Source organism: Ranitomeya variabilis, chromosome 2, assembly GCF_051348905.1.
Source record: "Ranitomeya variabilis isolate aRanVar5 chromosome 2, aRanVar5.hap1, whole genome shotgun sequence".
NCBI lineage: Eukaryota > Metazoa > Chordata > Amphibia > Anura > Dendrobatidae > Ranitomeya > Ranitomeya variabilis.
In genome coordinates, this window is record NC_135233.1 from 656,121,889 (window position 1) to 656,136,817 (window position 14,929).

At 44.2% G+C, this 14,929-nt stretch overlaps 2 protein-coding genes across 3 annotated transcripts in view; one reads left to right on the forward strand and one right to left on the reverse strand.

Annotated features, from left to right (window-relative positions):
• Positions 1-4,103, reverse strand: part of GINM1 (glycosylated integral membrane protein 1) — a 56,671-nt gene extending 52,568 nt beyond the window's left edge. Inside the window, exon 1 of the mRNA XM_077289184.1 lies at positions 3,766-4,103. Within this exon, the coding sequence (XP_077145299.1) occupies positions 3,766-3,960 (195 nt within the window). The 5' untranslated portion in view covers positions 3,961-4,103. The remainder of the gene's footprint in view (positions 1-3,765) is intronic.
• The window catches only part of PPIL4 (peptidylprolyl isomerase like 4), a 35,263-nt gene continuing 24,329 nt past the window's right edge, over positions 3,996-14,929 (forward strand). For both annotated transcript variants that reach the window (XM_077289182.1, XM_077289183.1), the window contains exons 1-4: positions 3,996-4,129; positions 6,400-6,467; positions 7,442-7,506; positions 11,019-11,136. In XM_077289182.1, coding sequence (XP_077145297.1) covers positions 4,057-4,129; positions 6,400-6,467; positions 7,442-7,506; positions 11,019-11,136 — 324 coding nt within the window. In that variant the 5' untranslated portion in view covers positions 3,996-4,056. The remainder of the gene's footprint in view (positions 4,130-6,399; positions 6,468-7,441; positions 7,507-11,018; positions 11,137-14,929) is intronic.

Genomic DNA, 14,929 nt, shown 5'->3' on the forward strand with positions numbered 1-14,929 from the left:
TCGTTTCTGACATTGCCGTCTCCTCTAATATCACACAAATCACTCTCTCCTGGCGTCTGACACTGCCGTCTCATCTGCTATCACTTCAGTACTCCAGACAGAACACAATCACTCTCTCCTCGTTTCCTACATTGCGGTGTTCTCTGATATCACACAAATTACTCTCTCCTGGCGTTTGACATTGCTGTCTCATCTGCTATCACTTCAATGGAGTAACGTAATGAGCAAGTAGACAGGTTCGTGGGCTGTCTCCTGCACTTGGACAGCATTCACATAATAGCGGTTTATCTTCAGGCAGCACTGTGTCAATTACGATAGGAGAGGGAGTAATAATTAGTATTATTACAAGTGGGAGGAATGTGGCACTAAGGCTTTTACCACCTTTATTTGCATACTACAATGAAAGTTATTTCGGAGGGGGCAACGGAGGATCAGATTTAAAGACTAACACAATGATTTGTATTGTTACAAGGCGATGTGGTTAGTATGAATTGGACAGACTCCCTTTAAGGAAATCTTCCAGAATTTCAGCATCCATGAATCACCAATACTAAAGGCTTACACACACACCGATAAATTCCAAAGTGTTTGGCAATATGAAGTTTAGCAATACACTATGACACCGCCATGTAATTGCACATAATTCTGTTATAGATCAGTTCTATTCCTGATGGATTCAGCGTCACCTTATGTCTTAAGTAATACGCACAGGAAATAAAAGATGTGTAAAGAATTGCTGAAGATGGGGGTTTCTTCCGACACCTACTGCATGTGCGTTTAGTAAATTCTGAAGGAGTTTCTCTTGTTACTGTGTTGTGCTGTTCTCCTATTATTCTTTCTGAATACTTAGAAAACAGTTGACAAGTGGGCGTTACCATTCAAGTTGTCAAAAGGGTGTGACCTTGGACATTTAGCACTGATTAGACAATGTCACACTGTGTAAAGAGACCTCCCAACCAGTAATACAACATCCAAGCTGGTTGGTGGTGGCACCCCTTTGACCCGTGCTGCTAAGTAGACACACAATTGCATACGTTACCCATAGGGTCCCATTATTTTAAAAAATTGTATCCTAATGATTTTTATTTTTTTGCGTGGACCATCTGTACAGGAAACTGCAGTCAGCTGACAGAAGGTAAACCGACGTACGCCAACCTGGTGTGTCTCCAAAACACAGAACAGGTGTCAGTTACAATTATAGTTTTCTTCTGTATGTTCCACTCTTGGCTTTGCCATTAAAGGGAACCTGTCACCTGAATTTGGCGGGCCCTTTTTTCGGTCCGATGGGCAGTGTTTTCGGGTCTTTTATTCTCCCCTTCCTTTCCCGCTGGCCGCAATATTGTCTTGAAGTTGATTCACTTTCCTCCGTAGAACATGCCTGCGCAAGGCAATCTTGCCTAGCGCACGCGCAGTATGCTTGCCCAACTGCGGGCAACGCCAAAAAGCATTAGTGCGCATGCGCCGGCGAACTATGTTCCGGAAGTATTTGGTTGTGTTCCGGGACATAGTGCGCCGGCGCATGCGCACTAATGCTTTTCGGCTTTGCCCGCAGTTGGGCAAAGCATACTGCACGTGCGCAAGGCAAGATTGCCTTGCGCAGGCGTGTTCTACGGAGGAAAGTGAATCAACTTCAAGACAATATTGCAGCCAGTGTGAAAGGAAGGGGTGAATAAAAGACCCGAAAACACCGCCTATCGGACCGAAAAAAGGGCCCGCCAAATTCAGGTGACAGGTTCCCTTTAAACACTGATGAAAAGTCACAGATGTCTGAATGATCCCTTAGACCTGATGTAGAAGCCATGTTTTCTATGGGGCCATTGACGCATCTGTTCATTGCTGTTAGTGGTCAGATGGTTTGCAGCCAGACTCTCACTTAGGCTTCACATGTTCGTGTTTGCAGTACGTGGCGTATGCATATTTTTCACGGCTACATGTACCCACTATAATCTACACTGCTGTGCACATAGCCATGCTTTTACACGAATCGTGTGTCTGAGCAAAACGTACGGGGACATGTCAGTCTTTTCCCGGCAGCACGGATGGCAATGGCCAATACAAGTCTATGGGTTTTCGAAAAAAAGTGTACAGTACTCGGATGGCATCTGTGTGCAGCTTAACATTGCAGAGTATAAGAGAAGATTTAGAATTTATGCATTTCTTTATTCATCCATGAAAAATATAGATGACACACTGATGGTAAAGATGGACACACTGCCCGTACACTGATGGTAAAGATGGACACACTGTCCGTACACTGATGGTAAAGATGGACACACTGTCCGTACACTGATGGTAAAGATGGACACACTGTCCGTACACTGATGGTAAAGATGGACACACTGTCCGTACACTGATGGTAAAGATGGACACACACTGTCCGTACACTGATGGTAAAGATGGACACACTGTCCGTACACTGATGGTAAAGATGGACACACTGTCCGTACACTGATGGTAAAGATGGACACACTGTCCGTACACTGATGGTAAAGATGGACACACTGTCCGTACACTGATGGTAAAGATGGACACACTGTCCGTACACTGATGGTAAAGATGGACACACACTGTCCGTACACCGATGGAAAGATGGACACACTGTCCGTACACCGATGGTAAAGATGGACACACAGACCATACACTGATGGTAAAGATGGACACACACTGTCCGTACACTGATGGTAAAGATGGACACACACTGTCCGTACACTGATGGTAAAGATGGACACACTGTCCGTACACTGATGGTAAAGATGGACACACACTGTCCGTACACTGATGGTAAAGATGGACACACACTGTCCGTACACTGATGGTAAAGATGGACACACACTGTCCGTACACTGATGGTAAAGATGGACACACTGTCCGTACACTGATGGTAAAGATGGACACACTGTCCGTACACCGATGGTAAAGATGGACACACAGACCATACACTGATGGTAAAGATGGACACACTGTCCGTACACTGATGGTAAAGATGGACACACACTGTCCGTACACTGATGGTAAAGATGGACACACTGTCCGTACACCGATGGTAAAGATGGACACACAGACCATACACTGATGGTAAAGATGGACACACTGTCCGTACACTGATGGTAAAGATGGACACACACTGTCCGTACACTGATGGTAAAGATGGACACACTGTCCGTACACTGATGGTAAAGATGGACACACACTGTCCGTACACCGATGGTAAAGATGGACACCCTGTCCGTACACTGATGGTAAAGATGGACACACTGTCCGTACACTGATGGTAAAGATGGACACACACTGTCCGTACACCGATGGTAAAGATGGACACCCTGTCCGTACACTGACGGTAAAGATGGACACCCTGTCCGTACACTGATGACACACTGATGGTACCGACACAGGTTTATCACGTACGTGTCGTACTGTATACAGAGGTGTGAAGAACGGCCGGCGTTTCTCATGGACCGGTTTCTAGGGCAGGTTTAAAAAACCTTCATCCATTTTTTGTGGAGCCCAAAAAGCCAGATGACACATAGAACACGAGCATGAATGACAAGCGGGGGGGGGGCCGCAAATTGGGATCACGTGGAGGAGGGGGAACATAACAATGTCCGTGTAACTTATGGCAGTTCTATGGGGCAGTATAGACGGAAAGCCCCTCCTAAATGTATCTGTGGGGAGGGCGCCACTAGTCACAGAGGTCCGTTACATACCAGCACAGCCTGGGCAGGACTGTGCTGACACATTGCCAATAACAACCTGCCGCCCCTTTACCTGCACACGTGTCTGGATGCCATACTCCTGAGCGCGGCCGGTCAGGGCTAGGAGAAGGGTCACCACGGGCAGGTAGAGGCACCAGGGCCCTGCACACGGCCCACACCGCACCATCTTCCCGAACATACGGGTGCTGAGGAGGCGTGGCCTAGAAAGGGAAATGCCAATCCCATTGCCCCGCCCTCTTCCTGCCATTGGACCACGACTTGTGAGACGGGACGGGCGCGTGTCGGTGACGTCACTGCAGCGCCTCCCAGTGTACTGTAGATTGTGCGCGACTCCAGTGCTGGTATGATGGCGGTCCTCCTGGAGACCACCCTGGGGGACATCGTCATAGACCTGTACACAGAGGAGCGGCCGCGAGGTAGATATATATGGGAGCTGTGCATGATCCGCCATCACTCCGCATACTGAGGTGGACGGTGTAATATTCTGGGCACTGTACACACAGGCAGGCTGCATTATTCCTCCTCTGTCATGGACATAGCACAGCTAGAAAACGCCTGGCCACAAAGGCAACTAAAAACAGCCCTGGTGGCCAGCTCTTCTCCATACCCTGCGTGCATCGGTCACCTGCCACCGACTGCATCGGCCACTGACTGCACTGGCCACTGACTGCACTGGCCACTGATTTCTGCTGCCACTGATCTTCTGCCACTGACTGCATCTGAGTCTCACTGCCACTAACTGCACCGGCCTCTGACTGCACCGGCCTCTGACTGCACCGGCCACCGACTGCACCGGCCACCGACTGCACCGGCCACCGACTGCACCGGCCACCGACTGCACCGGCCACCGACTGCACCGGCCACCGACTGCACCGGCCACTACTGACTGCACCGGCCACTACTGACTGCACCGGCCACTACTGACTGCACCGGCCACTACTGACTGCACCTGCCACTGACTGCACCTGTCGGGGAGACTGTACCAGCTTTAGTACATCTGCCACCCAGAAATTGACTTGGGGTAGTAAACTAGCATTAGATAAATGACATGATAAATATGGCGGCAAGTACCAGGGGCTGCCCAGATCTGGGGACATTTTTAGTTTAGTTAGTCCTAACTCTTTTTTTATTATTATTTTTCCTTCCACATAGCCATGTGAAGGCTTGTTTTTTGCAGAATGAGTTGTGCTTTTTAATGAAACCATTCATTTTATTATGTGACGTACTGTAAAATGGGAAAACAAATACTAGTGGCGAAATGGCAAAAAAAAAACACAGTTATGTATTTACAGCGTTCATTTTATGGTGAAATTGACCCCCGACAGTATAATTCTTCAGGTCTGTACGATTCCAGACATACCAAACATGCAGAGTTTTTGTTTTAAGTGGTGAAAAAAAATATACTTAAAACAATATTATTGTATGCATGAAAAAGCACAGTCCCCTAAGAGCACCAGCTAGGGGCTAGCAGACTCCAGGCCATCATGACAACACATCGGCACCCCACAAATATGTAATGGGAGCACAAAACGGCGCACCCCCCCGCCTCCACGCTGTAAGTTCCGCTGTCACAGATTGACAAGTTCACAGCAGAGCTCCACTCCTGGCTGTTAGTGGTTGTTACAGACAGTTGATTGCTGATTATCACAACCATCATCTGCCGGCAAAGATGCTGGTTCGATTTACAAGCCTTATTAAACAGGGAAACGGCATATGACGTATGTCATAAAAGCAGTTAAAAATTATTTTTCCAATTGGGTTTCTTTCAGAATTTTCACTGCTTGTCATCTATAGCCTTGGTACACTGTCTATTGCTGGCTGCAGAATGAGTTAAATCAGAATCTTTCAATGAGCCCATTATGACAGAATAATAATAAATAATAATTTTAATAAAACCCAATTGTAATATAATTTTTTAGCCCCAAATACATACATTTAGATTAAAAAAAAAAAAAAAAAATGTCCCAGTAGGTTTAGGTGCAACAGTGGTGGAAAACATCACTAACCTGATAATTTATTCTCCAATACTTGTCTGTCACTTTTATAAAAGATTAATACACTTTGAGACTTTAAAAAAAATAAATAAAAATAATGCACTTTTTGGGACCTCCCCAAAAATCTTTTGGCTTCTTTTCTACATCCTAAATGTATCACAGTACATAGCAGACTGCAGAACAAGTGAAAACTGTCAAGGCACTTTTCTGACAGCACAGCTGTAACTGTTGAACTTTGATTGTAATTCATCTTAGAAGATGGATCAGGACAGAAGAGATACCATTTCCAGCCTTACCATAGTTTTTGGCTCACTCCTCTATTAAAGGGTTGTCAGGACCCCGCTACTGCTTTGTTGTTTCCATGACTCCAATCCACTCCTAAGGAAGTTACAGAAAACAACCAGCTTGACTGTCCCCGCATTTTGACCACTTGAGGCCCACACATACAGACAGATATTCTTGCGTCGGCCATGAGTTGTGACATTCTGAAGTCTAGAACTGCAGTACATAGAGGCTGTAGAAAGGAAGCTGGCCAAAATTTTTAATGAAGCTCTATTACAAAAATACTTTATACATGCATTCAAATAAAAAAAAAAAATGCTGCATACTAGTTTCCCAATGTGAATGTACCTTTATTTATTGGATTTGCAAAGTCTTTTTGTTTTGTAATGTATATTCTTTTTCTTTTGTAGCTTGCTTAAATTTCCTGAAGCTCTGCAAGATAAAATACTACAACTACTGTCTCATCCACAATGTGCAAGTCAGTATTTCTATGAGTAATATCGTATATTTTGAGAAAAATTGCTGAGATTCATTTAGTAGCACTGACAAACAGCAGATCTTGCCCCCCATATGTAATTATAGAGTAGAGCGTGCCATGTTACCCAAGATAGGTTCTGAACTACACCAGATTGTAGCCAACATAGGCAAAAATAACATTCTTAAAAGATGACTGGTCACTTATTTACATACTGGACAACAAGCAAGTGACTGATCCTTTATATAAGGATCAATTAAATGCTGTGTCATAAGGTCTACAAAATGCTGAATCATTGGAATTTGTCTATGTAAGGTTAGGCGTGCTTTTTAAAGGGTTGTCCACTACTTTGATTATGATGAGCTATTCTTAGGATCGTAATCAGTATCAGATTGATGGGGGTCCAAAATTCAGAACCCTAAACCCATCACAGTACAGCTGTGTAGTGTCTACCGCAGCTTATCTCCTATTCACTTCACTTAGGAACTGAATTTTTTGTCCAGAAAAACAGCTTCCATTCCAGTCGTACATTTAGGACCATGTAACTCCCAAACACATGACCGGTTGACCATGTTATGAAACAGAAGCTGCTGTAGATTGCAGATTTGATCAGTATTGCCTATTACTATTCATAAGTAAAAACAAGGAAAAGAGCCTAAACAGAAGGGAAATAAAACCGAACAATTTGTTTTATCTATTTTTCTGTCATCCACTTCTGATGTTGGCTTTAAAATATTGATACAAAATACTGACCCAAATCTGCAGTGTGTGCATGAGGCTTCCACTTCTATGATTATCTGAGCATTTCTAATGCATGGTCATAGAGAGAGTGCCGGTAACGCAGTGATATTCAGCTGCAAGAACAAAAGAACTTCCCAAATAACATGTTGATTGAATATGGGATAGAATTGCCCAGTGTCATTGGGCCTTTGACATAGTACTGTATGATCTTCAAGCTGATGTCTTTTCTTTCTTAGAGAGATTTTATCATACAAACTGGTGACCCTCTGGGAACAGGCAGAGGAGGCCAGTCAATCTTTAGGTATGTACCAGTACTTAATTTTTAATGTTAAACTTGTATGTGCTCTTTACTGCTAAAATTCAGAATCACATTATAAGTGTTTAGATTAAAAAAAAATAAAGGTTTGTCAGAAGAATTTATTTCATATCTCCTCTTGAATTGTTCTTTCTATGTATATACAGTGACGGAAATAAGTATTTGATCCCTTGCTGATTTTGTAAGTTTGCCCACTGACAAAGACATGATCAGTCTATAATTTTAAGGGTAGGTTCATTTTAACATTGAGAGAGAGAATATCAAAAAGAAAATCCAGAAAATCACATTGTATAAATTGATTTGCTTTTTGCAGTGAGAAATAAGTATTTGATCCCTCTGGGAAGCAAGACTTAATACTTGGTGGCAAAACCCTTGTTGGCAAGCACAGCAGTCAGACATTTGTTGTAGTTGATGAAGAGGTTTGCGCAGATGTCAGGAGGAATTTTGGTCCACTCCTCTTTGCAGATCATCTCTAAGGGCTTGTTCACACTATCCTTTTTTGCCTGCGGATTTTTCAGGTCCTGATTCTGAAAACCCGCAGTGCAAACCCGCGGTGGTTTACCACTGCGGGTTTTTGTGCGTTTTCTCCTGCGGATTCCACTGCGGGTTTCCAACTGCACTTTCCTATTGGTTCTGTTGGAAAACAGGAGCGGAATCCGCAGAAAGAATAGACATGGTACTTCTTTTTTTCCGCAGAAAATCAGCGCGGATTTTCATGCCGAAAAAAGGATAGTGGGCACAGCGGTTTTTGTTTTCCATAGGGTAACATTGTACTGTACCCTGCATGGAAAAAGGATGCGGATCCGCAGCCTCAAAACCGCTGCGGATCCGCAGCAAAAACCGCAGCGTGTGAACATAGCCTAAATCATTAAGATTTTGAGGCTGTCGCTTGGCAACTCGGAGCTTCAACTCCCTCCATAAGTTTTCTATGGGATTAATGTCTGGATACTGGCTGGACCACTCCATGACCTTAATGTGCTTCTTTTTGAGCCACTCCTTTGTTGTTTTCGGTCATTGTCTTGCTGGAAAACCCAGCCACGACCCATTTTTATTGTCCTGGTGGAGGGAAGGAAATTGTCACTCAGGATTTTACAGTACATGGCTCCATCCATTCTCCTATTGATGCAGTGAAGTAGCCCTGTGCCCTTAGCAGAGAAACACCCCAAAACATAATGTTTCCACCTCCATGCTTGACAGTGGGGACAGTGTTCTTTGGCTCATAGACAGCATTTCTCTTCCTCCAAACACAGCGAGTTAAGTTAATGCCAAAGACCTCAATTTTTGTCTCATCTGACCACAGCACCTTCTTCCAATCACTCACAGAATCATCCAGGTGTTCATTGGCAAACTTCAGACGGGCCTGCACATGTGCCTTCTTGAGCAGGGAGACCTCGTAAGGCATTGCAGGATTTTAAACCTTTACGGCGTAATGTGTTACCAATGGTTTTCTTGGTGACTGTGGTCCCAGCTGCCTTGAAATCATTAACAAGTTCCCCCCGTGTAGTTCTAGGCTGATATTTCACCTTCCTTATGATCAAGGATACCCCACCAGGTGAGATTTTGCATGGTGCCCCAGATCGATGTCGATTGACAGTCATTTTGTATTTCTTCCATTTCCTTACTATTGCACTACTATCAGTTGTCTCCTTCTCATCCAGCATCTTACTTATGGTTTTGTAGCCCATTCTAGCTTTGTGCAAGTCTATGATCTTGTCCCTAACATCCTGATAAAGCTCTTTGGTCTTGCCCATGTTGTAGAGGTTAGAGTCTGACTGATTACTTGAGTCTGTGGACAGGAGTTTTTTTTTATAAAGGTGACTATATAAGACAGCTGTCTTTAAAGGGAACCTACCACCCCGTTTTTTAAAAATTAGATAAAAATAGTGTGAAATAGGGGCAGAGCTGGGCTTTACATTAGGGCCTTTTCGGTGCCTTTACACCCCCGTTAGGCTGCCCAAATACCTTTGTGAAGTGGCCGTTTTCTGCTGTCACTCAAGTGGGTCAGGTCGGATGGGCGTGGTCACAGCGCTGTTTGTCCCCCAGGATCCTGCTCATCATTACGTTGGTGGCGTAGTGGTGTGCGCATGTCCAAAGAAGATCCACTGCCCAGGAGATGAATAACGGCGCGGTCTTCGCTATTCAGCCGTTTACCGGTGGGCGCGGCCATCTTTCCTGTGGCCGCGCCTGCGCAGATGGAGCGCTCTGCTGCCCGGGACTTCAGGAAAATGGCCGCGGCATTCCGCGCGTGCGCAGATGGAGATCACGGCGGCCATTTTCCTGAAGTCCCGGGCAGCAGAGCGCTCCATCTGCGCAGGCGCGGCCACAGGAAAGATGGCCGCGCCCACCGGTAAACGGCTGAATAGCGAAGACCGCGCCGTTATTCATCTCCTGGGCAGTGGATCTTCTTTGGACATGCGCACACCACTACGCCACCAACGTAATGATGAGCAGGATCCTGGGGGACAAACAACGCTGTGACCACGCCCATCCGACCTGACCCACTTGAGTGACAGCAGAAAACGGCCACTTCACAAAGGTATTTGGGCAGCCTAACGGGGGTGTAAAGGCACCGAAAAGGCCCTAATGTAAAGCCCAGCTCTGCCCCTATTTCACACTATTTTTATCTAATTTTTAAAAAACGGGGTGGTAGGTTCCCTTTAATGCAGGTAACGAGTTGATTAGGAGCCTAACTGGTCTGTAGGAGCCAGAACTCTTAATGGTTGGTAGGGGATCAAATACTTATTTCTCACTGCAAAATGCAAATGTATTTATATAATTTATACAATATGATTTTCTGGATTTTATTTTTGATATTTTATCTCTCAATGTTAAAATTAACTTGCCCTTAAAATTATAGACTGTTCATGTATTTGTCAGTGGGCAACTTACAAAATCGGCAAGGGATCAAATACTTATTTCCTTCACTGTAGTCTAGCTGGCTTTTTTTTTTTTTACTCTTAGTTTAGGCCCATTGTACGCAACTTATCATTTGCGTTTTATTTTTTAAGTCCCTTTTTTTACTTGTGGTATTCATTGACGTTCTTTGTGTCAAATACTTCAAAGTGGCCCACGTGTTTTATGAATTTTGAGCAAAAACAAAAAAGGTCCATTTTTTTCTTTTACCTTATTTTAAAGCAAAAAATTCACCTGTTATTTAAAAAATATCCATAAAATGATCAAAAAATTTAGAATTGCATAAAAAGGATTGGAGTACATTTACGCAAAAATGTTACGGCTATTTTAAAAGTCGGAATTGATGAATCAGTTGACAGCATCTAGAAATCCCTAACCCTGTCCACTATGGCAAATATTAAAAACAAAAAACATTCACATACATTAAATTAAATGTAAACTAAATCTTTAAATTCTAGACAAAAAGGCACAATAATGAATCCGTCCCATAGAGTATTTGCTTGATATGTAGGATTGTTTTGGTGTCGTACATTAGTGTGGGGAGTTATTTTCCTTATTATCTGACTGCTTACCTGTTATTTCAGTAAGTTGTATGGAGACCAGGCATGTTATTTTGAACCTGAAAAAGTGCCAAGAATAAAACACAAGAAGGTGGGAACTGTGTCGATGGTGAACAATGGCAATGATCAACATGGATCACAGGTTAGAAGGGAGATCCTATATAACGTAACTTCATTATATCCAATTGACTGATAAAGGAGAAGGTATAGAACTTAGTACAACTCAAACAATTGGAGCATTTCTGCGAGAAACAACCTGGCTGCAATCGTGCAGTGAGGCTCTGATTCATGTTGTTCATGGTTTCGGCATAATGAATCAACTGACATGTTCCCTTTAATGCAATTGATCATAACAATGGATTATACTAAATGTAGAGGTACTCATGTCCAAGTCTGAAGTTCAGAGAATTCTGGTACATTTCAATATTTTATAAGACTAGGGATAAGAGAAAAAGGGAGTTTTCACTTGCCTGTACTTAACGTATGTAAGCCCCAAAGCAGATTCTTCCCTTTTATTTAATGGTATTTGATCTTGTTTAGCTCCAAATGGGTTGGTGTGAACAGAGTTCTTAAGCCTTGTTCCCACCCATTCTGGGGCCATATACTTTCTGCTTAAAATAGGCCTAAAAAAATGCAGGAAATATTTTACTTAGAGCAGGGCTGCAAAACCTTTTCTGGGCCACATTGTCTTGTTGAATGACTTCCAAGGGCTACAGTAAAACCTAAAGGGGATATGTCAGTAGCTAGATCTTAAGCTTCTATATGGGCATGTTGATAATTGATTATTAAAATAAATCTTTGGCACATTAGGAGCAGTAATGCTTCAATAGGGTCATTTTATTGCAGATGGTATTCTATTACTATGTTTCAGACTATTATGCAATGTTGTACCTAAACAGAGAATAAATTCATTAGATTATAATAATATGAGAAATGACAACCATGAACAGAAAAATGACAATGAAAAATAAAAATTAAATCAATTAACTAAATTTAAATAAAATTTAAAAATGTCCTCTCTTTTTAGGTACGACGTTGTATATGATGCATCTGACATTATAATATAGATTGATCTACCTTTCATGCCCATTTGTGATACAACCATATATATTATCCATGGCATCAATTCAAGATGAGAATTTTCGGGAATGATCTCCTTGCTGCTATCTCTAATTGACTGTATATACTTTTATTCTGTTCATTTCAATTTTTTGTCTGCGCTCATATACTTACACGGCCGAAACGTTATAATAGAATACATCTACGTTTTAGAGATAAGATTACCTTATTGAAGCATTACTGCTCCTAGTGTGCCGAAGACTTTATCATTATGATGCTATTTTCTTCTCGGTACCTACTTCATTAGCAGAGAGCTAGCTTATCAATTAATTTATATGGGCATTTCGGTCATGGTATCTGCGGTCTGATGTCTAATTCCCCGTAACTTGACTTCCCCTTCAATTTATAATAAACTCTGGATGTACAGCCTTATGCAGATCTGTGTCTGGTCCATAGATCTTAACAGCTCATTTACATACAAGAAAAACATAGATTTCTCTAGTCACCTTCCACGACGGCATATGGAGGTTGTCTCTTTGCCCTGATGGGGAACAGGAAACACAAGAGAGGTTAAAAGCACCTCCCACCTCCCATTCACCAGTGTCTTTCCTGTTCCCCATGGGACAGGGAGAGGTTCCATATGCTGTAGTGGCCGGTGACTACAGTCATTTCACAGGTCTTACCTGTATTTCAGCCGGGCAGCTGGGGTCGCCTTGTGCCTCTCCGTGGGCTGCTCCCGTCGTCCTGCTTGCCAGGTACCTCGGGACCCTTCCCGGCCTTCCTGCGCCCCCGTGAGGGTAAAGCAGGCCGGGATCCCCAGCCGGGATCCTCTCCATAGCTTCCCGGCTTCCTCCCTCCATGCTGCTTGGTCGGCGTTCCGGAAGTGACGTCGGCGGTCGCGCGCGCGTCACTTCCGGTTTTCATATCACCCTGAAGCCGGCTCTTCCGGGTTTCACCGGCGGCGGTGTCGGCACAATGGCGTCCCACACGTGGATCCCGGAGGAGGAGGAGGGGAAATTCTACCGCTGGAGGCAGGTGCTAGGAGAGTACTCCATAAAAGCCTGCTGAACCACCACTGAGGTAAGACTATAATCTCTTCAGTATGGATGGTTCTTTGTGTCCTGCACCTGCAGAGCCCAGCACTGCCCCTGCTACTGTGAGTATGCAGGGTCTGGATCCGGGAGGTAGTTTTTTATCTTAGGGGTAGCTCCTCATTCTTCTCTCCCCCTCTGTTTCAGGGAGAAAAGTCTGCCCCTAGAGCTGCTATTAGGAAGAAGTGTCCGGTCTGTTCTGCAAAGCTCCCTCCTACCTGGGATAAAAAACTCTGCCAGCCATGCACGGACAGGATAGTTAAAGCAGAGCAACCATCTCTGCTAGATGAGATACGCTCTCTCGTTAAACAGGAGGTACAATCTTCCTTAGCAGCCTTCACTCCTCCACCCCCACCTCCGCCACCACATTCCCCAGCTAAGAAGAGGAAGATTCAGGTCGTAGAATCGGATCCGGATTCTGACCACTCTTTTTCTTCATCTGCTGGCTGGGAAGATCCAGCATCCCCTAGGGCTGAGGTCAGGAAATACCTCTTCTCCTCGGATTATATTGAGGACCTGGTGTCTGCTGTTCGTAACACCATGGGGCTCGAAGAGGAACCTGTACCACAATCCATACAGGATCATATGTTTGGTGGGCTTAAATCGGAGAAAAAGGCAGGGTTCCCCGTTCATGCAAATGTGATTAATATGATTGAGCAAGAGTGGGATCTCCCTGAGAAACGTCTTAATATATCTTCCGAGATGAAACATAGATTTCCTCTAGAAGGCGACCTTGTTAAACTTGACATTCCCAAGGTGGATGTGCAGGTGGCCAGAGTTGCCAAAAGAACAGCACTCCCCTTTGAGGATGCGTCGCAGTTAAAAGACCCTATGGACAGGAAGATTGAGAGTCTCCTAAAGAAATCCTGGGAGTCATCTTCTTCTGTTCTCAAGGCTAATATTGCCTCTACATGTGTTGCAAGAACCCTTTCCTGCTGGCTGGAGAAATTAGAATCGCACATTTCTCAGGGTACCTCCAGAAGTGAGATGTTGGATTCCCTCCCTATCTTACATAAGGCTACTGGGTTTCTGGCGGATGCCTCTCTAGAATCCGTTAGAATTGCTGCCAGATCTTTGGTGCTCTCTAACTCTGCCAGAAGAGCCCTCTGGCTTAAATTATGGAGTGGTGACGTCACATCTAAGGCCAAGTTATGTGCCATCCCTTTTAAGGGAGACTATGTGTTTGGTCCAGCTTTAGACGACATTTTGGATAAAGCGACCGACAAGAAAAAAGCGCTCCCGGAGCAAAAACAACCAAGAAAACGGTTTTTTCGTGCCCCACTGTCTCAACCCTCCCAGCCGAGGGGTAAAGGCAAGACCGGCAGGTGGAGCTATGCTAAAGGCAGAGGGAAAAATATCTTCGTCCCGCAACAACAGCAGCAGCAGCAACAGTCATTTCAGCAAGATAAACAATGACTCCGACCCGGTGGGGGGAAGACTCTCAAATTATGTGGATCAGTGGCAAAACATCACCAGCTCCCACTGGGTCCTCAATGTTATCAAGGAGGGCCTATTGATAGAGTTAACTTCTCCCCCCCCCTCAGGGTCTAAAGATTACCACCTCCTCAATGAGGAATCACAAACTACTAACATTGGGTCTCAGAGACCTTTTAAGATCAAATGTGATCTCCCCAGTCCCACAATCAGAATGGGGTCAGGGACATTACTCCCGCTTATTCATGGTACCAAAACCATCAGGGGAAGTACGTATCATCATAAATCTAAAAGGTCTGAATCAACATGTAAAATATCGAAGATTCAAGATGGAGTCTGTAAAATCAGCCA